At 54.9% G+C, this 24,434-nt stretch overlaps 1 protein-coding gene across 1 annotated transcript in view; it reads left to right on the forward strand.

Annotated features, from left to right (window-relative positions):
- Positions 1-24,434, forward strand: part of CFAP46 (cilia and flagella associated protein 46) — a 90,537-nt gene that overhangs the window by 6,192 nt on the left and 59,911 nt on the right. Inside the window, exons 9-21 of the mRNA XM_073793776.1 lie at positions 2,920-3,019; positions 9,105-9,203; positions 11,001-11,191; positions 15,626-15,854; positions 16,015-16,135; positions 17,395-17,518; positions 17,729-17,859; positions 18,397-18,524; positions 19,544-19,677; positions 20,943-21,155; positions 22,288-22,453; positions 23,163-23,312; positions 24,165-24,272. Of these exons, the coding sequence (XP_073649877.1) occupies positions 2,920-3,019; positions 9,105-9,203; positions 11,001-11,191; positions 15,626-15,854; positions 16,015-16,135; positions 17,395-17,518; positions 17,729-17,859; positions 18,397-18,524; positions 19,544-19,677; positions 20,943-21,155; positions 22,288-22,453; positions 23,163-23,312; positions 24,165-24,272 (1,894 nt within the window). The remainder of the gene's footprint in view (positions 1-2,919; positions 3,020-9,104; positions 9,204-11,000; positions 11,192-15,625; positions 15,855-16,014; positions 16,136-17,394; positions 17,519-17,728; positions 17,860-18,396; positions 18,525-19,543; positions 19,678-20,942; positions 21,156-22,287; positions 22,454-23,162; positions 23,313-24,164; positions 24,273-24,434) is intronic.

Raw genomic sequence — 24,434 nt, forward strand, 5'->3', positions numbered from 1 at the left:
TTCCCTCTAGTCTTTTCATGTCCTGAGGTGTGTACTGCTTGGCAGCACCTGGGTTATGAAACTTCACATCGTACTTTTTAAAGGTCAAATTCGACTTCTAATCACAAGTGCTTTTCAAGTTACGACACCATCTTACACCTTCTGAATAGACGCCTCACAGTTGAGCCGCAGAGGAGCGTGCCTCTCCCTGAGCAGTTCCGTTGTCAGCTCTCTGCTGCCTGAGTCCTGCGAGCACTGCTCAGAGCTCAGTCCTGGATCGGATTCCTGGGAACTTGTAGTTGAGCCAGAGGCTGAAAGAAGGGTCTGGAATGTACCCCCAGTTCAGCTCTTTCATCAGGTTCTCTGAGTTGCTCTAACTCAGAGCAGGTCCTGCTCGTCCCGTGCCTGGGCACAGCCTCCCTGAGGGGCCCTGGGAGGTTCCAGAGGGGGGACCGTGGGGACAGAGGGGACCACATGACACCAGGACACCTGCCCCACCTCCTAGGACTGCACTGACTCCACTGCAGGTCCACTCCCTGCTGGCGAAGTGGAACTTTTTTCATATATTTATGGACATTTTTTTTCCTCTCGTTAATTTTCCAATGATTTCTTTTGCCCAGTTTTTAAAAAGTAGGTTGTAAATCATTTTACTAAGGACTTGCAAAAGCTTTTTCTGTTTCAAAATTTGAGCCCTCCAATTCCAGTATAGTTATCAATTGTGTCAGTATGTTTACTTTTTAGGTCTTTTAAAACAATTTTTGATGTACAGATGTGTTTTATTTTTATTTTTTTATTTATTTATTTTTGGCTGCACTGGGTCTTCGTTGCCGCGCACGGGCTTCTCATAGCGGTGGCTCCTCTTGTCGCGGAGCCTGGGCTCTAGGCGTGCGGGCTTCAGTAGCTGTGGTGCACGGGCTTAGTTGCTCCACGGCATGTGGGATCTTCCCGGACCAGGGCTCGAACCTGTGTCCCCCGCATTGGCAGGCCGATTCCTAACCACTGCGCCACCAGGCAAGTCCCCAGCTGTGTTTTATTTAAGATAAGAATAATTTGAGCTGACGTTCATCCCCCAGCATCCTGGACCAGGCTCCATTTGGACCCGTCAGGGAGTCCCCACGCTTCTGGCCCAGCAGCCCGGTCTGTGGGCGCTGACCTGGCTCCCCCAGGAGCCCCGGCATGTGGCCTGCACGGAGCCAGCTGCGCCCCTGCTCCTGCGCCCGCCACACGCCCCCCTCCCCCACCCCGCCTGTGGGCCTGTGGCTTCGCGGTTGCCAGGTTACTGCATGTGGCTTGTGATGTGGCTTCCCGAGTGCTCAGCCCAGCTGCTCCCCAGGCCTGGGAGGGGCGTGGCCCCTGCTGGCCTGGGTCACAGGCTCAGCCGCTTGGAGATGCTGTCTGTGGGGTCAGGTCCTTCCTCAGCCCTGAGGCTCCAGCCGTCTGTGAGGCGCCCGCTGACCCCTCCCCACCTGAGCGTCTGTATCTAGAATTCGGGTAGAAATAAAAGTTCTGTGAGGTTAAGACCGAAAAAGCACTGAAAATCAGTGCTGGCTCCCTGTGTGGGTTCTCCCTTCTTCCCTGCACAACAGGCCCAGGTGGCTGGAGCTCGGGGAGGTCAGAGGGGCTGTGGGTCTGGAGGCCCCACCAGGGTGCTTGGAGGTCCGGGCTGCACGGGTCGGGGCAGAGGGCAGGAACCTGCACCCACCCCCGTGAAGGGAGACGGGAGGGCGCCTATTGCAGCGGACAGGGTGCTTGCTTCCGGGGTGGGTGCTGAGAGGTGGAGGTGTTGGATAATGTTCTCCCGGCTGAGAAGCGTCTCTGAGACTGAAAAACAAAGCAGGCAGCTCTGTAAAGTGCAGTTAGGAAGTTCATTGCGGGGACTGACACACGGGCAGGACCGGTCTGCGGACAACAATCCAGAGGCGTCCGCAGCTGTGCTCCGAGCCACCAAAAGGGGCGCAGGGGACTTAAGGAGGACTTAAAGGGGCAGAGCTAACACTGGCACCTGACTACCAGTGGGACCGAGGGTCTACCTCCCCTGGGGGTTCCGTGACCACTGTCAGCACAGGGCACTCTTCAGTTTTCGTATCAGGTGAAGGCAAGGGTTAGCATTGCCGGGGCTCCTCTGCTTTGGACGCATTCCTTGTGAGTGGGCAGAAGCTGGGTCGCGGTCACTAGAAGGAGGCGGGGGTGAGACTGCGGGCCTGAGAGGAGCTGACCAAGTGCAGCCCGTGTGGTCCAGCCACAGTCAGGTTATGACGCCTGCCTCGGAAAGAGCAGGGAGGTGTTGGCTTATCCCCAAGGGAGGCTGGCATGTCTGGGGACGCTGCTGGTGGCCACCGTTGCTGGTGACCAGGGGTGCCGCTAAACACTCCACCGTGTGCAGGACGGGTCCCCACCCAGCAGAGAACTGCCTCATCAAGACGTGATGGTGTCAGGCTGGGAACCATTGCCTTGATTCCTGCAGTTTTATATTAAGTCTTAAAATCAGGCAGTTTAGTCCTCTGACTGTTCTTTTTCGGAGTTGCTTAGGAGAGCCTAGGTCCTTTGCATTTCCGTGCACATCTTAGCATCAACCTGCTGATTTCCACAAAGACCACGATTGGCACTTGGTGACTGTGAGTGCTCTGGTCACGGCCCCGAGGAAATGTGTGTCTGTCTCTTGTCACCCCTGCCCCCCACCAAGGGCTCAAATGGTGATGCCCAGGGCTCACAGCCCCTCATCAGGCTGCACCTGCACCTGCCCTGAGTCAGTGGAAGTCCCTCCAAATCCTGTGTCAGGGCCAGAGGGGGCTGGGCTTAGGGACCCTCACCATAGGATTTCTCTTCTCTTCCATTTTATTCCTGCCTCCCGCAAATGACAGCTGAAGACTTATTCTACCCACAGGTGGGTGTTTCTTGTTGTCTCCTGTTGACCCAATGCTGTTTTGTTTCTGTTTCCAGAATTCTTTTGCTTTTTGAATTAGCTCATCTTTCTCTGATCTTGAAATGTGGGGAGATCACCTCTGACTGCCTCTCAGACTTGAAGAAGATGGACAGCAAAGTAGGTGGTCAGGGACTGGGTGCACCACCCCTACTCACTGTGATCTTGACATGAAAGGCAAAAAAACAAAAACAAAAACGGGAAAGGAATTCAAAAGCCCCTCACCAGGAGGGCCTAAATTGTTGTATTGGTAAATTTCCTTTCAGTCTTTTTTAAGTGCAATTCATACAGTTGAGATGATGTGATTTTTGCAGTTTTGCATCAATAGTATCATTAATGATAAATGGATCAATTTGTCAAGAGGATATAACAATTGTACATGTATATGCATCCAACATTGGAACACCTGAATATATTAAGCAAATACTAACAAATCTGAAAGCAGAAATAGACAGCAATGCAACAATAGTAGGAATCTTTAATACCCGCCTTTCAACATGGATAGATCATCCAGACAGAAGATCAATAAGTATGTATTGGGCTTGAACTACACTTTAGACAAAATGAGCCTAATAGACATCCGTAGAACATTCCATTCAATGGAGGAAAATACACATTCTTCTCAAGCGCACATGGAACATTCTCCAGGACAGATCATACATTAGATCAGCGGTACCCAACATTTTGGGCACCAGGGACCAGTTTCAAGGAAGACAGTTCTTCCACAGATGGTGGGTGGGGGTTGTTCAGGTGGTAATGCGAGTGCTGGGGAGCGGCAGGTGACACTTCGCTCGCTTGCCTGCCGCTCACCTCCAGCTGTGCGGCCTGGTTCCTAACAGGCTGTGGACTGGTACTGGTCCACGGACCAAGGGTTGGGGACCCCTGTGTTAGATCATGAAACAAGTCTCAACAAATTTAAGATGATTTTCTGACCACAGTGGTGTGAAACCAGAAATCAGCAACAGGAGGAAAGCTAGAAATTCACAAAAGTATGGAAATTAAACAACATACTCCTGAACAAAGAAAAAATCAAAAGGGAAAAAAAGATTTTGAAACATAGGACAATGGAAATACAACATACCAAAACTTATAGAATATAGCAAAAGCAGTCCTAAGAGGGAAGTTCATAGCCGAAAACACCTACAATAAGAAAAGAGAAAGATTTCAAATAAATGACCTATATTTATACCTCAAGGAACTAAAAACAAAAAACAAAAAAACAGAACAAAGCCCAAAGTTAGCAGAAGGAAGGAAGTAACAAAGATCAGAGCAAAAAACAAATGAAATAGAGACCAGAAAACAAATAGAAAAGATCATTGAAACTGACAGCTGGTTTTTTGAAAAAATAAACAAAATTGACAAACAGCTAGACTAGGAAAAAAAGAGAAGACTCAGAATCAGAAATGAAAGAGGAGACATTACAACTGATAACATAGAAATACAAAGGATCATAGAGACTACTGTGAACAATTATATGCCAGGAAGATGGGTATCCTATAAGAAATGGATAAATTCCCAGAAGCAAACAACCTACCAAGACTGAATCATGGAGAAATAGAAAATCTGAATAGACCAGTGAGTAAGGAGATTGTATCAGTAATCAAAAAATCTCCAAACAAGGACAAGATGACTTCACTGGTGAATTCTACCAAACATTTGAAGAAGAACTAATGCTAATCCTTCAAAAATTCTTCCAAAAAATTGAAGAGAAAGGAACACTCCCCAATTCAGTTTACAGGGTGAGCATTACCCTGATACCAAACCAGACAAAGACACTATAAGAAAAGAAAATTACAGGCCAATATCCCAGATGAGCACAGATGCAAAAATCCTCAACAAAATACTAGCAAACTGAATTCAGCAGAACATTGTAAAGATCAAACACCACGATCAGTGAGATTTATCCTGAGGTTGAAAGGATGGTTTAATGTAGGCAAATCAATAAATGTGATATATCACGTTAACAGAATGAAGGGTAAATATATGATCATCTTAATAGATGCAGGAAAAGCATTTGACAAAATTCAACATCCTGTCATGATAAAAACTCTCAACAAATTAGGTATAGAAGGAATGTACCTCCACATGACAAAGACCACATATGACAAGCCCACAGCTAACATTACATTCAATGGTGAAAGAATGAAAGCTTTTCTTCTAATACCAAGAATGAAACAAGGGCGCCCACTCTTGCCACTGCTGTGCAACATAGTACTGGAAGTTCTAGCCACAACAGTCCGACGAGAAAAAGATATAAAGGTCATCCAAATCAGAAAGGAAGAAGTAAATGTGTCTCTGTTTGCATTTGGCATAACCTGTTTATACAGAGAAAACTCTAAAGACCCCACCAAAAACCATGAGAACTAATGAGCAAATTCAGTTAAGTTGCAGGATTCAAAATCATCATCCAAAAATTGGTTATGTTTCTGTTCACTAAAAATGAACTATCTGACAGAGAAATTACGAAAACAATTCCATTTACAATAGCATCAAAAACAGTAAAAGACTTAAGAATACATTTAACCAAAGAATTGAAAGACTTGTGCACTGAAAACTAGAAGACATTGATGAAAGAAATTGAAGAAGACACAAAGAATGGAAAAATATCCCATGTTCCTGGATTGCAAGAATGAAAATTGTTAAAATGTCTATACTACCCAAAATCACCTACAGATTCAATGCAATCCTTATTGCAATTCCAATGGCATTTCTCAAGAAATAGAAAAAAAAAAATTGTACGGAACCACGGAAGAGCCAAAGCACTCTTGAGAAAGAAGAACAAAACTGGAGGCATCACACTTCCTTATTTCCAACTATACCACAAAGCTATAGTAATCAAAACATATGGTACTGGTATGAAAATAGACACACAGACCAATGGAACAGAATTGAGAGCCCAGAAATAAGGCCACACACATAATGTCAACTAATCTTTGACAAGGGCAACAAGAAAACGCTGTGGGGAAAGGACAGCCTCTTAAATAAGCGGTGCTGGGAAAACTGGCCACATGCAGATGAATGAAATTGGACCCGTACCTTACACTACTCACAAAAATTAAATGGATTACAGACTTTAAGACCTGAAATCGTAAAACTCCTATATGAATACATAGGGCAAAAACTTATTGACATTGTTCTGGGCAATGATTTTTTGAATATGACAACAAAAGCAAAAGTAAACAAGTAGGACTACATCAAACTAAAAAGTGTCTGCACAGCAAAGGAAACAACACAATGAAAAGGCAACCTATGGTATAGGAGAAAAATATTTGCAAACCATGTATCTGATAAGGGTTTAATATCTAAAATATATAGGGAACTCATACATCAGTAGGAAATCATCATCATCCAATGGGAAACATGGGCTAAGGACCTGAATAGACATTTTTCCAAAGAAGATACTCAAATCGTACATGAAAAGGTGCTCAACATCATCAGGGATATAAAATCAAAACCTCAGTGAGTATCACCCCACACCTGTTTGAATGGCTGTTATCAAAAAGATGAGATGACAAGTGTTGGTGAGGATGTGGAGAAAAGGGAACCCTTGTGTTCTGTTGTTGGGAATGTAAATTGATACAGCTATTATGGAAAACAGTAAGGAAGTGCTTTAAAAAATTAAAAATAGAACTACTATATGATTCAGCAATCACACTTCTGTGTGTACGTCCAAAGGAAATGAGATCAGGGTCTCAAAGAGATACCTACACCCCCATGTTCACTGCAGCATTATTCACAAAAGCAAGATGTGGAAACAACCTAGGTGTCAGTTGATGGATGAATGGATAAAGAAAATTGTGTGTGTGTGTGTGTGTGTGTGTGTAATGCAGTGTTATTCAGCGATGAGAAAGGACATCCTGCCATTTGTGACAGTGTGGATTAATATGCTCAGTGAAAGAAGCCAGACAGAGAAACAGAATAGCCTGGGGGTTGCCAGGGCCTGGGGGTGCAGGAAGTGGGGAGGTGCTGATCAAAGGGGACAAACTTTTAGCTTTAAGACGAATACGTTTTGAGGATCTAATGTGCAGTTTGGTGACTACAGTTCAGAATTTTGTAGAGTATACTTGAAATTTGGTAAGAAAGATCTTAAGCATTCTCACCAAAAAGAAAACAAAACAATAACAATGTGAGGTGATGGATGTATGAATTCATTTGATTATGGGAATCATTGCACAATGTCTATGCTTGTACACTTCACTCTTTAAATATATACAATTTTATTTGTCAATTATACCTAAATTAAAATTTTTACATAAAAATAAAGCAGAGTAGACATTTCAGAAAAAAACATTAGCAGACTTTCGAAGGTATAGTAATGCAAACTATCTAAAATGAGACAGAAAGGAGAAACACTAAGGAGGATATAGGGAACATCAGTGAGCTTGGGACGACTTGAAGCAGACTCTAATGTATATGTAATCAGAGTCCCTGAAGAATAGAGAAAGAAGGGGACAGAAAAAAAATATTTTAAGAAATAACGGCTCAAAATTCTAAATTTAATCGTCTGTAAAGAGCAGGAAATTATGTACTGAGGAACAGAGAGAAGAATGACAGCAAACTTTTTGTAGGAAATAATACAAGTCAAAAGACATAAGATCAACATCCTTAAAATATTAAAATAAAATTAAAAATAACTATCAACCGGGCTTCCCTGGTGGCACAGTGGTTGAGAGTCTGCCTGCCGATGCAGGGGACACGGGTTCATGCCCCGGTCCGGGAAGATCCCACATGCCACAGAGCGGCTGGGCCTGTGAGCCATGGCCGCTGAGCCTGCGAGTCCGGAGCCTGTGCTCCGCGGTGGGAGAGGCCGGAACAGTGAGAGGCCCGCGTACCGAAAAAGAATAAAAAAACAAAACCAAAAAAACTATCAACCTAAAAAATCTACACTCAGGGAAAATATCTTTGAAAATCAGAGGCAAAATAAGTATTTATTAAAATATACAAAATCTGAAAGAGTCTGACTTACACTACAAGAAATTTTAAAGGACTTTTTCAAGCAGAAGGAAAATGATGGCAGGCAGAAATCTGGATCCACACAAATAGTGAGGAGGACCAGCAAGGGGAGCCGCATGAGTCACACAGAGACGGAAAAATCTGTAAATCTCTTGAAAAGATAATTGGCTATTTAAAGCAAAGATAACAACATGGATCAAAAGACTCAATATTGTTAAGATGTCAGTTTTCTCCAGATTGAACTGTACATTCAATGCGATTCAATCAAAGTCCCGGCAGGAGTGTTTCAAAAATTGGCAAGCTGAGTATAAAATTTATGTGGAAATGCAAAAGATCTAGAATAGCTAAAAGCAGCTTTGAAAAAGCAGAACGATGTCAGAAGACGAGCACGACCTGATAGAAAGTCTCCATGGTTGAGACAGGGTGGCCTTGACGTGGAGACTCACAGAGACTGAGGGACAGGACAGGGTGCAGAAGGAGACCCACAAGCGCGGGGCCTCCAGCTTGCATGAGGTGCAGAGGCTTCCGGTGGGTGACAGAGCATCTCATCCACAAATGGTACCGGACAAGGAAACAACCACGTGCGAGAACGCGAGCATCGGCCTGCACTTCATACCGTGGACAGAAATCAACTCAAAATGCATCATAAACCAAAAGGTGAGTGAAAATGATAAAACTTCTGGGGAAAACGTTAAGAGAAAACAATAAGAGGAAACTTTGTGAGCTGTTATCTCACAAGCACACACCTAGTAGACGGCTAAGCTGGAGACTAGCCGCCCCAGATGGCCAGGAGCGGGACGGGAAACGGCAGCCCCTGGGAAAAGAGCTGAGCAGTTTGTAGAAGTAAAGTGTGTGTCAGCCACCCACCCAGCAAATCCCAGGCCCCCACCACCCCGCCGCCTCCAGCAGGACGCCCCGTCCAAACCCGGCAGGGATTCAAAGAAAGAAATCAGCCGTTTCATAACAGAGCGTTTGTCTGAAGTTGGTGTAGTTATTTAAAAGTTCTGTGTCCAGTGAAATTAACTATCAAAGGTGAAAAACAATTTTTTTCTAGCTTTCTCATTCAAATCTTTGCATCTTTTGGAAACATTTGAAGTTTTTCTTATATATATTTGTATCATCTAATTTTTATTTGTTGAATTTCTACCTAGTACACGAGTCATATTTTTAAATGGTCTTTGAAGTTAATGAATGTGCGTGATCGCTTTCGTTAAAACTCTCCATCTTACACAGCAACTCCTGTGCCCCGCAGGATCCCGGGGAGCTAATTGAAATCGAATGCCTGGAGTATGAATTGGAAGCTGAAAGACTTGCAAATAAAATGAAAATCTACACCCGAGAGGCTGTGGAGGTAAGTCCTTGACTGGGAGCCGCAGCAGATGCTGAACTGTTGTGCAGGTTCCCTGGACCCTGTGATTTGACTGGTGCCAGGTTTGGGGGGGAGACCTGACAGGCACGGGCCAGCCCCCTGTGCCCTGGTTTCCCACCCGTGACTGTGGCCTCTCTGGCAGGAGCTCCAGGGGCCTGGGTGTCCCCCAGCTGCCGAGGCCGGCTGCCGTCCTCCTCTGCGGCACGGAGCTGGACCCCCCACGGCTCCCAGGGCCACCTTGGCCTGCCGGACGTCTGGGTTCATGCAGCCCATTCTCTGGGCCAGGGGCTGGGGTGGGACCATCCTCTGGCCAAGCCCTCCTGCGGCCTGTGTGGAGCGGCCCACCCCAGCACACTGATAACACTTGCCATTGGTGATCGCTGAGTCCCCATGAGAGCACTTTGCCATCCTGACTCAGGTCCAGGAAGGCACACGTTGCCCCGGCTCTAGTGCGGGGCTGTCGGCCTCGCTGGGCTTGGGAAACAGAGGGGCTCCAGTGAAGTGGTGAGGTCATCACGGGATGGGGGAAGGGGGACCTCGGGGAGGGTGGAGGGCAGGTCCAGAGGACCCACACGAGCGTTCCTCCCTCGCTGCCCCCTTTGGAAATCCCTGACTTGTCTAGAATATTCCACTGGTATTTACTGAGGAGGCAGCTGTCTCTCTGAGGAGTTGGCGCACGGCAGCCTGGTGAACACGGTGGCAAAGTGACAGACCATGTGAGCTCAGCATCCTATGTAATGCAGTCAGAGCTGGTCCAGCAGCCACCGCCCGAAAAGGAATCCAGCAATCATTTATGTTCTTTAATAAGAATCCTGCAGTTGGAAAAAGGGAACCAAAATACCCTGAAACAGAGTGATGGCGGCTGGCATTTCTTTGGGGCCCAGGTGTCCGCCCCCTGGCTCAGCTCCTGGGACCCTCTCTGGAGCCCTGGAGCCGGGCTGTGCTGCCCCTCTGGAGCAGGAGAGGCAGCGTCGGTGCCGTGAGCTCTGCCAGGGGACGATCAGCTGGGCCGGGGCTCCGCGAGTTCGAGGCCACCTGGGGGATGTGCGTGTTCCCTTTGGACTTGCCCAGGTGGCTGCCCCTGCCGGCGTTGATCTTCTCGAGGGAGGTCGTGGGCTACCTGTTGACCGCGTGCTGGTGCTGGCTGGTGGTGGCACAGAGACTGCAGGGCTGTGTCCCTCTGCCTTTGTCGGCCTCGGACCTCGGGCCAGGGGCCCTTCAGGGGCACCGGTTCAATGAGGCCTTGATGGACACATCTTGGCAGGCAGGAGTCACAGGGTCTGGACCCCAAGCCTGAGCTGGTCCCTGTGGCTTGGGAGCAGCACGAGGGGAGGCCCCCAGGTGCCAGAAGCCCATGGACATGGCTGAGCTTAGGCGGCAAGGCAGCCCTAGCGGGCGCTGAGGGAGGCATGGAGCTGGTGAGGCCCCTTGCACAGGCTGAGGCCGGCCAGCGCCTGTCTGCTGGGCAGGGCGTGTGGGGCACGGCCTGGAGGAGCTGTTCACTGGACGTCACTGGGCGTGGGCCCCATAAATATACAGGGCCAGGAGATCAGCAGCTTCGCTCAGATGGGCTCACAGAGGAGAGACGCACCCAGAGGGCGCAGAGCCCGTTCTAAGGCAGGGTCTCGACCGCAGGCCATTTCCACGGACAGACTCAGACTGTGGGCCTGGGCGCCCCCTGCGGCCTCCTGGGCTCAGGGTCGGCCGGGGCTGCCCTGGCTCGCCCTGTGCTGCGCGTTTGCCCCCAGCCTCACACATGGGCCACTGTCTTTTGTGCAGACCCAGCTGAATATAGTACAGAGACTGGACATGGTGCTCCGGCGAGCTGTGCGCCTGGGCGACCCGCGGGTCATCCACGTGGTGTGCGCCACGCAGTGGAACACCTGCCTCCCGCTGCTGCAGCACGACCTGCGGCACCATCTACGGAAGTCGCTGGCCAGCCTCGCGGAGGTCCTGGAGAAGATGGACAGGTGGCGGTCCTGGGCTCTCCCCGCGGGGGGAGACAAGCGGGCGGGAGACCCTTGGGGTAAGGACGAAGTCCAACTCATTTTCCCAAAAAAGTGGGCAGGAAGGGCAGCAGGACTCCACGGCTCCCCGCAGAAGGGCCAGCTTGAGAGGCCGGCAGGCCGTGGGGGAGGTGTGTCTGGAGTGCGGGGGGCAGGGCCTTGAAGGGGGGAGGCTGGGGGGCACCCGGGCGGCGCCCATCTGAGGTCGAGAGGGGCTGAGGAGATAGGGCTTTGTCAGGAGGGTCCTGGGCTGCATGGCAGGGGGATGGCAGGGCACAGGGCCTGTGGGCACAGGCGCAGGAGGGAAGGTGGAGTGGGCGGTGAGGCAGTGAGGCCCCCCGGCTGGGGGTCGCAGCCCATGGGGATGCTGCAGTTGGTCCCTGGCAGACAAGGGGTCTGGGAGACGGGGACTTGGTGTGTGGGCAGAGAGGAGCTGTGGGGGGTCACCCAGGAGGGGCTGCAGCCGCCGGGAGGGGCGGTGGGGAGAGCTGCCCTGCCCCGTCTGCTCCTGTGATTAATTAGGGTTGGGTTTCGTCGCCTACTTGAGCCCTCGGAACAGGGGTCTCGGCAGGGGAGCCAGGGGCCTGGTTGTCAGCCTGAGGGTGGGCAAGGGGGGTCCCCAGGGTCTCCGGTATGGTTCATTTCCTGCCGGCACCTGGGGGTCTTGGCTGTGAAGAGCTGCATCTCTCTTCAAATCTGGGATTTTTACCCATTTTGAAAATAGTTTCTCCTTCTGGAATCCCATGGGGATGTATGACAGGCTCCTAGCCCAGCTACCAACCCCCCCCACCCCGCCCCCAGCGAACTTTCCACGCTCACGGCCCCACCCCCCATGTGTGACACGCTGAATTCTGACAGATTTCCTCCAGGCCATTAGTACTCTTTTATTTTACAAATTCTCTAATTTTCCTTCCTTTCTTTAGCCTATGTTTTTAAATTTTAATGACTATTTCTTCCAAAATATCCTTTTAGTTTATTTTCATATTTGCCTGATTTTTAAAAATAATGTCTTCTAGTTGCCCTCTTTTCCTCTGACAGCTCTTTTTCTGATTAACTTTATTGAGATATAATTGCACACAATAGAATACAAACATTGTTAATGTCCCTTCGTTGTGTTGTTTTTTAATCATGGGTGGGTGTTGAGTGCCGTCAAATGTTTCTTCTGCATCTATTAAAAGGTCTGTGACTTTTCTCTTTTGTTCTTTAATCTGGTGAATTATGCTGATTGAACTTTGAGTGGTGAACCAACCTTGCATTCTCTGCATGGTCCTGACATATGTCAGCGTGTTGTTAAGGATTTTTACGTGTAGGTTCATGAGGACGTTGGCCTGTGATTTTCTTCTTTTGTAATGTCTTTGTCAGGTTTTGACATCAAGGTCATGCTGAATTTATTAAATGAATTGGGAAGGTGGGAAGGATTCTTCCTCCTCTGCTTTCTGAAGGAGTTTGTGCAATCTTGGTGTTTTCTTCCTTAAATGTTTGATAGAATCCAGTGAAACCATCTGGGCCCGTCTGAAGCATTTCTTTTTCCATCCTTTCAATTCTCATCCTCTGTGGATCTTCCAATTTAAAGTGTAGAACACAGCTTTTAATAGCATGTAGTTTGGCCTCACTTCTTTCTGTCTAGTATGATAATCTCTGCCTTTTAACTGGAGTGTTTAGTCTCTTTGCGTTTAGTGTAGCTTTGAACTTGTCTACAATCTCATCATTTGTTTCCAGTTGTCCCTTCTGTTCTGCTGCTGCTCTTTCCCTGCCTTCTTTGAGGTTAATTGAATTTTTTACCATTGGATTTACTTCCTCTATCAGCTTTTTTGTCCACTGTACCCTTGGGGTGGGGGGGATTGCTGTAGGGATAACAGTGCACATCCTCCTTAGCTAAGTCTGTGTGAGGTGGTGCTTCCCACCCGGCAAAGGGAAAACCTCACGCATTTCCCGTCATCTACCCCACTTTGTGTGGTTGTTGGCATGTCTTTTACTTCTCAATGTGTTATGGGCCTCATCTTACAGGTCATTGTTTTGCTTTTAGCAGCCAGTGGTTTTTTAAAGAAAATTACAGAGAAAATCAATAGTCTCTTATATTTGCCCACTTCTTTGTCAATCCCACAGGCTCGCTCTTCTTTCTTACCCTCAGATCCAAGTTTCTTTCTGCTGTTATTTCAGCCTGAGGAACTTCCTTTATTTTTTTCTTGTAATGCATGACTGCTGGTGATGAATTCTTTTGGCTTTTGTTGATCTGAAAATGACTTCACCTCACCTTCATCTTTGAAGATTATTTTCACCAGTTGCTGGATTCTGGGTTTACAGATTTTTTTTTCTTTAAACCCTTTGAAGAGGTTGTTTCATTTTCTTCTGGCCTTCGTAGTTTCTGATAAAAACCCAGCATCTGGCCCCTCTTACGTTCTGACTGTGGGTTACCTTTTCCTGTTTCCTTGCATGTCCAGTAGTTTTTTATTGTGTACCGAATGTTGTGGTTGGTGCACTGTGGAGTCTGTGGATTCTGTGATCTTTTTAAAGAGAGTGTTGCTTTTTGTTCTCTTGGGTACTTCAGTTACGGGTTGAGAGCTGGCTTCTTGTTTTGTTGGCCATATCTCTGGAAGTTTACAGTGTCTTCCAGCCTGTCTCAGTGGGGCTCAACCTCTAGCCCAGTTGCACCCGCGATCTCCGTGGGCTCGGCTGACATCTGGGGTGTGAGTGAGGGATACCCAGCTCTCTCCTCTCTGGTGGGCAGGCCTGCAACAGCTGCTCTGGTACCCGGCTCCTCTTCTCCAGCCTGGAGCAGCCTTCCCAGCCCAGAGCAGAGACCCTCCCTGTGGACGGCAGGTGCCCTGGTTCTGGGCCCAGTGCTCTGCCCGTAATGCCACGGGACACTGTCTCCAGGCAGGGTGCGGGCTCCTTCCTGAGTTCCCGCCTCCAGGGACCCCAGGCTTGTGCTGCTCAGACCCAGTGCTGTGTTTGGTCCAGCTTCACAGTGGATACTCGTGGCAGAGACTTGATCACAGTTGGAAGCAGAAGGAACTCTGAAAATTACTCATTTCTAATCCTTTTCATCTGGTCCCATTCATCCTGTTTTGACAGGGACGGAGTCTCTCATTCGAGTCTGCTGTGCTTACTCACCATCATCTCTGTGGCTTCCTTGAGCCAATGGTTTACCAGGTTGTTCCTGACGCTGGCTGTTCCGCTGTGTAGCCCTCTCCGCCTGCCGGGTTGCTCCTGACCAGGGCTGTGCCTCTGTGTAGACCTCTCCGCCTGCCGGGTTGCTCCTGACCAGGGCTGTTCTGCTGTGTAGACCTCTCCGCCTGCCGGGTTATCCCTGACCAGGACTGTTCCGCTGTGTAACCCTCTCTCTGTGGTGTCAGCTTGCCTCAGATGGCTCCTCGCGTGGTCCAGCCCTGGATGAGTCTCGCATTATGGATTCAGGGTCAGGCTGCCCAGAGCACACAGTTCGGTGCTGGTCCAGCTCCCATTCTGTGGGCCTCCTCTTCCGCTGCCTCAACACAGAAGAAAGTGGCCTATTACTGGCTGCTGTCCAGGCTTCCGGGCAGAGTCCGTGGAACCTGCTTCCCTGATGGGAGCGCAGACCTCACCCTTGGCATCAACCAGGTGCCCTCTCCTGCCCACCACTCCCGGCCCCCGAGCAGCGGAGCGCCAGCCTCCAGGCGCCTTGGGCACTGCGTGCTCTTCCCTGAGGTCACGGGCCTAGCGTGTGACGCTTGTGCCTTGCCGTGGCTGAGGGTCGGCTCATGGGTCTCCTAGAACTTTAATTCGACCAAATTTGTTGGCTTTTCTGATGCTCACGTCCAGGGTGGAGGCTGTGGCATGGGGCTCTGCGTGCTGTGGATGAAGGGCTTTGAGGAGACTGTGTTACCAGCTTAGACACGGCCGTCTCCAGCCCCGCCCAGCCCAGGAGGCTCCAGCAGAGGCAGCAGCAGGAGCAAACGCCAGGCAGGGCCACGGGTCCACGAGAGGCGTTCTGAGCAGGGGAGTGTGTGCTTCGGCCGATGAGATGGAGAGAACTCAGAGCAGAGCCGAGACGGCCCATCCGCTGAGGCAAAGCCTGGGCTTCGGTTGTGCTAAATTCACCTGCTTGGCCTCGCCAGGAGCCTCCCGGGGTGCTGGACGAGACGCAGCGTCGGGCGCCCCGCGTTTGCTGAGCCCACCACCTGGCTTTCGTGCCGCAGTCGTTCTCTGTAGCGTGGAGCCCGGCTGGGCCCAGCTGCCGCTCCTTGGCCCTGGTGCGCCTGTGGGCTCCGAGGTCTCCTGTGGTCTGCAGGGACCACCTCTTGGTCCTCCGTGGGTCCTTGGGGTAACGAAGGGCAGAAGGCGGGGCTGGAAAACCAGGCACCAGGGGTGTCCCGCGACAGCCCCGCCGGGCTCTTGCAATGCTGTCTGTCCCCGCAGCCTCATGGTCCTGTTCCGTTGCCAAGTGCACATGGAGATGGCGTACATTGAGGAGGGTGCGGACCGGCTGGAGCCTGCCATGGGGCACCTGAGGAAGGCCGTGCTCCTGGACACCCTGGGCCTCTACCAGGACACGCTCAGGATGGCCCTCAACCGCCTGCACCTCTGCGCCACGCCGTGCCAGGTCCCCGAGCGCACCGAGGACAAGGCCACCTTGGCCATTGAGCAGGTGCGCCCCGCCCCCCCGGACCTGGGCCCTGGGGCCTCTGCGCCTGGGGAGGGCAGGCATCCGGGGCGGGGCCCCGTCAGGCCAGGAGCGCTCAGCAGAGACGGGCAGCGGAGCTGCTCTGGACGACGTGGGTGCTCATCACGCCATCTACCCTTCGCAGGCAAAGAAAGCGATGCCGGAGGACAGTGTGCGCAAGAAGCGGGCGCTGCTGGTGACCGCGGGCCTGGCCCTGGCCCCTGACACCTTCCAGATCGTGCTCGACAGTGAGAACGAGGCCAAAGGTGTGCAGGCTCTCTCAGCAGCGCACACACGCCTGAACCCACCCGCCCTCGACCTCCGCCCACACGGGCCTCAGGTGCTGGTGTGCAGCCTCCTGTCCCCACTCTGCGCGACAGAGCACCTCCCGTGGCGAGGGGGGAGGCTCACACAGCCTGGAGGCCCGAAGCCTGAGACCAAGGGGCTGGAGGGAGGGGCCGCCTGGGCCTGTCTCCGGGACCCACACGGCTGGCTTGCCTCTGCACCCGTTTCTCTCTGTGTCCAATTTCCCCTTTTAAGGACACCCGTCATAATTGATTAGGGCCCACCCTAATGACCTCACTTTAACTTGATTTTTCCTGGTAAGACCCATCTCCAAACAAGGCCACATTCTGGAGTTCTGGGGGTCAGGGCTTCCTCGTATACTTTAGGGGGCACTGCCCCCATGCCACTGTCCCCCTCGAGGATGGGGGTCCTGGGCTTCTCTGCATTACCCCCAAGTATATCGAACCCTTGCAGATGGCAGATTAGCGCCCGGCTCTGGAGCACCCCAGCGCCCTTCCTCTCAGAGTCCCACCTGAGGTTGCCCAGGGCTCCCTTAATGTTGGCTCCCCCGGCAGCCTTCAGCCGGGCAGCCCCTGCCGTCTGCAGATAGGAGCCGCGGAGGGAGCCCACGGTGGCCAGTGTGGTGGATCTGGGATGTGGACTGGGGGATGGCTCTAGGATGTGACCCTTGGCCTCGGTGGGCCACGGACCTTGTGCTGTCTCTGTGGCCGCCACACGTCACCAGGTCCTGTTGTCACCCCGTCCGGGGCGTGGTAGTGCCACCCCGTGCTTCCTTCTTGTCCTGCTGGGTGTGAGGGGCACGGGCCCAGTGGGCAGCCGCCCCGGACACGCTCGGGCTCTCTTGGTGCGTTTCACTCGGCGAGGGGCCGGGCAGGAGTACCTGGCCAGGCGGGGGCCTTCCGCGGGGTCCCTGCCAGTTGGCTCCTGGAGGTGGGGGGCCGTGGGGACAGAGGCCACCACTGTGCTGGGCGCGGGTGGAGGCTCTTGGGGCCGGCCTGGCGGGTGCAGAGGGGGTCGTTCTGTGCACCAGCTGCCCCTGGTGCCCGGCGCCCCTCCCCTACAAAGGCACAGCTAGCGGGACCTAATCTTCATGAAAAGGTCAAAAGACGCCCGGGAGGCGCCACCACACCCGTCCAGAGTCCTGCGCGCTGGGGTTGCGGGAACGTGCCCTGACCCGGGACCCGCCGCGTCACTGCCCCGTCCCGCTGTCCACCCTCAGTTTCCACCGGGGAAAAGCGGGGCCGCTTCACCTACCTGTACGCGAAGGCGCGGCACCACTCCCTCAGCGTGGATGAGGCCGCGGGGCACGTGCAGAGCCTGCAGGGCCGGAACGCCAAGGAGAGGTGAGTGGGCGGTGGCCGGGGGGCGTGCGGGGGCTCCTGGGTCGTCGCGGCGGGGGCACCGGACCGCTGCCCGCCCCCTCGCCTGGCCCCGGGCAGCACCCCCGCGGGTCTGCCCGTCGCCTCGCGTCCAGGCTGGGACGTCTATTGGGCTCGTGGCAGGAGCCCTGCGCCGGTTCTCCCGAGCAGAGAGCTCATCGTGCACCTGTGCAGGGTACAGATCTGGGCCGAGCTGGCCAAGGTGGCCCGGAAGCAGGGCGTGTGGGATGTGTGCCGGACGGCCAGCCGCTTCTGCCTCGCGTATGACGTCGGCAAGGTGGAGCGGCAGGCGAGGCTCAGGCGAGGTAGGCCCCGGGGCCATACCTGGGCGCCCGCACTGGCGGGATCTCCCCAGGCGACCTGGGGTTGCTGCGGGGCCCGCGGGGCTCAGCGAGGGGACCCAGGGCTGCAGGCGGGGGCCTGCGGGCAGAGCGTGGGCCTGGGCCGGCTACCCCGTCAGCGCTGGGTCCGCACGAGTCCGGCCTGCAGGTCTCTGGAAGAGGTTGGTTTTGCGGACGGTGAGGATGGGGGGGCCTGCAGGCAGTCCCAGGAGGCCCGGGGCCTGGGTGTTGGGGGCGGGGCCGGGGCCTCTTGAGGGGCAGAACAGCGCAAACAGAACCAAGAGCCCAGCTGTCAGGGAATCGGTGGGAGACTGGCCATGGCCAAGCTGGCTTTGGGGACACCTCGCCACCCCGTGGGGCCCCTGCGCTTGGGAGGTTTCTGCCAGCCCCTCCTGGGCACAGTGCCACCTCGCAGAGACCCCGCCGCCGCACCCGGGGCTGCGCCGCGTTCCCTGAAAGGCTGTTCGGGTTCTGAGCATCCTGCCGCTCTGCTGTTTCCAGGGAAGAAGAAGAAGGGCGGGGACGGCGCGGAGCAGGACTCCTCGGGCCAGTCAGACGCCACCCTGCATAGGCCGGTGTCCCCCAGCCTGCTGCGCGAGTTCGCGGAGGTGGGGTTCATCAACGCTGAGGTGCGTCCCTGCCCACGGCCCCTCGGCCCCCGTGTCACCTGCCTCTGCACGGACGTGGCCCTATACCCCAGCCCTGCTCCCGAAGGAGCCTGTCCTTTAGGGAAGTTTTCCCGGGTTCTTGGGAGATTTTCTGGGAGAAAGACATAAATCAGAATGTATCGTGAGGGGTGTAGATGTTAATTTTCCTTAGAAGTAATGTTTGAACTGTGAATCCACGGTGACGTAGGTACTGCAGGCTGATGGTTACTGGATTTGGGAGTGCCCTCTGCATGGGGATAGCTTCAAAAGCACTTTGAACCCATTGTAAGGGAGGAGCGTGTGTTCTCATCTCAGCCCCTCAGAGGCCGCTGAAGGCTGCTGGCGACCACCCCCCTCAGCCCTGACCTGGGGTCACTCCCGCCCCCTGCAGTGAGCATGCAGAGACCCCAGCGTCAGCCAGGTGGCTGAGCTGGGTCTAAGCTGGCACTGGCATCCCTGCACCTGCACGTGGTGGTGATTTTGGTGATACTTTGTAACTTCGGGATTCTTGGGGCCACTCGAGGTTGTTTATTTTGGGGGTCGATGGGGTAACCTGGACAGAACTCCCCGGCTTGTTCAGTGAGGGTTTGCTGAGCGCCTCCTGAGGGCCAGGCCATGCTGAGAGCTGGGGGCAGGTGACCGCGGAGCCAGGGATGGAGCCGGCATCACCCCCGGGAGGCAGGCAAGGCCACCTGCCCCCCGTCCTTGGTCCTGTCAGCCTGCAGGGCTTCCGTGCACAGCCGTGGAGGGACGGGGACTGGGTTGCCGTGGACGCCTGTGGTGTGACAAGGGGACGTTTGTGTCCCTGGGGGCTCAGGCTGTGCTCTCGAAAGGAGCCGGTCTCTCTCTGAGATGCAGCGTGTATGGGTGAAGCAGCGGCGTGGGGTGGGGGAAGTGTCGCTGCAGGCAGGGAGGACCCAGGGGCTGGGAAGGCCCTGGGGGCATTGCGCTGGGTCTGTGCTCCCGGGACCTCTCCTCCACTCCACTCACTTCCTCTGCAGGCCACCGTCCACCTGCTGCGATCAGAGGGCGTGCAGCTAAATGACCATCCCACGCCCCCCGAGGACCTGAGTCAGCACCCGGTGGGCTACATACCCGAGTCCCCAGAGGACAGCGCCGAGTGGGTCACGTACCGGTAGGGGAGCCGCGGGGGCGCGTCCTATGCACCTGGCACCGCTCATGTGTGGCCCGGGGGCATAGGCTGGGCCGCGGGCCGCGCCCAGACACGTGAGAGAAGTGGCCGGCTGTCCAGCACGGCTCACTAGCTCACGTCGTTGTTCGCTGTGGTTAGTCTTCCTCGTTATTGGTGGAAACGAGATGTGAGGGAGTTGGTGTCTGCGGAGGGAAGCGGTAGTCGGGGCTGGCCATGGGAAACTGTCCCGGGAAGTATGTGCATGGAAAGAGGGTCCACAGGGAACCCCCAGAGACTTGCCCACGTGAGATGCCAAGTGCGGTTTAATCATGAAATCGAGGTGCTGTGGAAACAACCACAGTTTTTAGCCATTGTTTCATCTAAAATTAAATATTCGAGAGGTGAACGCGGTGGTGAGTGAGAGTCCGCATTGCGGTGTCGCAGGAGCCGAGGCTGTTGGCTGCTTCCCGCTGAATGCGGACAGGGGCCACTCTCCTGTTTGTTGCACCCAGTGGACGGGCCCGCACACCCGCCTGCTGTGGAGGGGTTGGGGATGCCGCCGGACTCCCTCTGCCCACGAGAGGCACAGGGAGGAGGGCCCTGATTTTGCGCAGATGGGGTTTGTCCTGGTGTTTTAAGTCGCCTGTGAGAGCACAGCCCGCAGCCTTCCCCAGGGGCCGCCGCCGCTTCCGACTGGGTCGGGCTCCCCACGCCTGGGGGAGGGCCCAGGCCACACCTGACCACCGCTTTTGTACAGCCCACGAGCTAACGGTGGTTTTGATGGCTTTTAAGTTTGTGAAGTTAAATAGCGAGAAACACACAACAGAGACTCCATGCAGCTGTCGAAGCCCAGGGTACTAACTGTCTGGCCCTTTAGAGAAAGGGCTTGCCAGGCGCTGGTCTGAGGCCAGCAGGTCCCACGCGCCCATGTGGACGGAGGAGGGCAGCCTGTGTGTGATGGGCCGGGGAGACTGGGCACAGGCAGGTGCAGAGCTGGACTGGCGGCCTGCAAGCCTCGGCCAGGGGTCCGTCCTCGGCCAGGGAGGGGCAGGGCGAGGGGCATCCAGCAGGGAGATGGGAGAGCCAGGCGGATGGGGTGGAGGTGGGAGGAGATGGGCAGGCTGGGTCCTTCAGCGGGAGTGGCGGGCAGCCCCCAGCAGGGCAACTTTCTGACCCCTGGGCTCTAGGGATGGCTTCACACTGGTGTCTTCCTGCCGCTTTGGGAAGGGTCTTAATCCCGGGGAGAGCCTGACGCACGCCTTCTGTAGGACCTGGATAGAGGGCCTGTCGCAGTACACCATGAACAGCTGGCTGCGCTCGGCCGACATTGGGCAGATGATACAGGAGGCGTGGCTCGTGCAGAACGCCGTGGTCTACGTCCTGAATCACAACCAGCACCTCATCACGGCCGGGCGCCAGAGGGAGCTCGTGGACGCCTTGTACCACCTCCTGGGCATCGTCAAGGCCATGGGCCACAGCGGGTGGGTGAGGCTGCCGGTCGCTGTGTGCATCCTGGCTTCCCAGGAGGGCCCCATCCTGCCCCTGCCAGAGACCCTGGGATCGGGCCGGGAGCTGTGGGGTGGGACGTGCGGGGCCACCCTCACCTAGTGCGTAGCAGTGACAGGGCCTCTGTGTACTGGCCGTGCACCCCGAGCAAGATACTCACCCTCTCTAAGCCTCAGGGCACCGTGTGGGGATCGATGAGGTGCTCAGACGCCCTCGGGCCCGTACACGGATTCCCAGCAGCACCACTGCCACGCAGCTTCCCGGCCTGTCACACTCTTGTTGCAAACAGTGCGATTCTGAGGGAGGTTGGCGAGGCCCAAGCCTCGTAGGAACAGGGGTGGAAACCGACCTTGGTCTGATTTGGGGCGGGTTGGAAATCAGTGTCCGGGAGTTTTCATATCCAGGTGGTGTGAACTCATGAGAGACCGATGTTTTCACTACCTGAAGTTGGAAGTGTGAAAGCGTCAAGTCAGGCCAGACCTTTACCTAATGAGGGTGACTGTGTGAAGCCCTCTTTGTGTTCTCTGCTGCTTGGGCATTTAGTCTAAACACTCAACTTTAAAGTTTTCCGCCAGATCCCGAAGCAGAAAGGCTTGAGTGAGTCAGGACGCAGCTACATGTGCACATGGGGACTTTTACACTGCGAATAGGACGGAGCAGCCATGGAGGACGGCCTGCCAGTGCCCTCACCTCTCCTCTGGGCGCGAGGCCCTGGCAGGGTCCCCAGGACTGTAGGGGTTGCGGGAGCTCCTCTCTTTCTAGGCGGGTGTCCGTGTCTCTGTCGTAGACACAGGTCGGACCGCGTTTGATGGTTTTAAATGTTTTGGTGCTGAGACGTTTCAGGAAGAAGCAGGGAGGTTCTGGTCCAAGCCCGCTCCATCCGTCGCCCAGTGGAGGGCCTGCTGGACGGCCCGGCAGTGGGCACGGTGGCCAGGTGGGCCTTTCTGTCCAGGCCCCGCAGGACTCCCTGAGGAGTCCAGCCCACACGGCACAGGTGTCTCCCAGGCGTGAAGGCCGCCTGGTGGAGGACGAGCCTCCACCGCAGCCAGTCCTGTCACCATGGCTTCCTCCCTGGGATGGCCTGGCCCGGACATGCTTCTCTTCCAGAGACTTGGCGCTGCTGGCGACGCTCTGCAGCACCCTGGCACGAGGCCTGATCATCGCCTGGATCCCAGCCCTGACGCCAGAGAAGTCTAGAAGACACACACGCTCAAACCCACTTCATACGCCGCTAGACCCTGAGGCCGCCTCTGAAGTCAGGACCGCAGTGGAGGTGCCGCGCCCGAGGGTGGGATCGGAGCCGGGGGAGTGGCAGACCCCGGTCAGTGCAGGCGTCAGTGGGAGAGCAGTTGAGGAAGGAAGCTGCAGGCATTCTCAGCTGCCCAGAAATGGGGCGTGGGGTGGGGGGACACGCTTTCTCTAAGAGCAAGGAAACAAGACGAGAACACCTGGGTGTCAGTGGTGGGGACGTCCCTGCAAGTCCCAGAGCTCAGAAAAAGGTGGACATAAGGCCAGAAAAATAGGACCAGTGCCAGTTCAGAACAGGAAAGCCGCAACACCAAAGGAAAGATGCACAGGCCGGGGATACGGGCGGTTCCACGGTGACCGAGGGGGGCTGTTTGTGCCCTGATTGCGTCTCCCGGGGACGTGGACTGTGTGGCGGTCTTCCCAGTCGAGGACGAGGGATGTTGATGGGTGCTGACAAGCACGGATGATCCCTCACCCATTCCTAGTAAACGTGAGCGAAGGTGAGTTCCGTAGTGAGCCTGAGGGAGGCGCAGAGCCTGCGGCTGCCCCAGGTGTGGCCGGGAGCGGTGCCTCCTTCCCGCTGAGGCTGTGCCTCAGCCCCAGGACTAGTGCGTGTTCGGGCCACCGTCCCTTCTGGACCCAGCGCCGGGTCTGCTTGTTTTTGCAGCTTTAGGTCTTGGCTCGGGTCCCCTGTTTGGATTCAGGTGTCATGAGCAAGGACACCTCCGTTTCAGGTCTGCGAGTTCGCCCTGAACCTGACCAACGGGACGGTGCCTGAGGAGGCGGTGCCCGTCAGCATCCGGCAGCAGCTCATCGCCACGTGGGTGAAGGCCAAGCAGCTGCTGTGGCAGCAGATCGGGCCGCGCCTGGGCACGGACGAGCAGGTGCCAGCCGGGGGGCGCCCCCGCTGAAGTCTTCCCCACCCGAGGGCGAGCAGCCTGGGGGACGGGGCGGCGGGGCTGCGGAAGGGGTGCTTCCCTTCAGGAGGGTCCGTCCTTGCCCAGGCCGACCCCCGAGAGATGGGGCGTGAGGCCTCCTCTGCCTGCCTGGCCGCTGGAACATCCCCTCGTTCCTCCAGCCGACTGGCCACGGTTCTAACTGTCCACCAAGAGCCGCTGGGCCTCTGGGGGCGCTGTCCACCCTCGGTGACACCTCGCTGTGGCTTTATCTGGAGGTGTGTCTAGGCTACAGGGGGACACCTCCCTGGCAGGGCCCCACGGGCCACCTGAGCTGTGAACGCAAGGCCGTCGGGGTGAGGATGCAGGGACCCAGAGGGGAGGGGGCAGGGCCAGCCCCACGGCTTCTCCTCCTGCAGACGTGGGCTGTGGATGGAGGCCAGTGGGAGGTTCCTTGGGTCCCCAGCTGGAGCCAGGACACGTGGCTCAGGTGGGAAGTGAGGCTGGCAAGGCAGGGACCATCAGGGAGGGGCATCTGAACCTGCCGGGAGTGAGCACCGGGTTGGAGCAGGACCAAGGGAGGGGCCTCTAGGCAGAGGGCCACCGCTGTGCCTGGCCACCTGCCCTCCACCTCTGGCCGGCTCAGCCAGCCTCCGGGCCACCTTGGGGGCTGCAGCGCCTACTCCTCTTTATTACGTGAAGAGGTAGCTTGGAGACAAACACTTACACAAACAGCTCCGATCGTTGCCGCAGAGCTGATGTTTCACAGGGTCACTTCCCGAGTAGTCCAGATTCTCCAGCCCCGGGGCTGACGGGCCCTCTGCACTTCCTTCCCACCAGAGCGCCAACGAGGGCATCAACTCGGTGACCGGAGTCCTCGTTGCTCTGGAGATGCACTCCTGCAACGGGCTGGGCCTCATGGACTTCACGGTGCCCCCCTTGGCTCAGGTAGCTGTCGCTCCCTCACCCCACAGGTGTCACGTCCCCCCAGAAGTCACCTTCCTCCCCCTTGGCCCATGCAGGTGTCACTAGGTGCCTGGTAGGCATTCCAGGGGCTGTGCCCCGACAAGGCTCCCCAACTCGAGGTGCTTATTCGAATTGTGCTGTCGA

This window comes from Tursiops truncatus, chromosome 16, assembly GCF_011762595.2.
Source record: "Tursiops truncatus isolate mTurTru1 chromosome 16, mTurTru1.mat.Y, whole genome shotgun sequence".
Lineage (NCBI taxonomy): Eukaryota > Metazoa > Chordata > Mammalia > Artiodactyla > Delphinidae > Tursiops > Tursiops truncatus.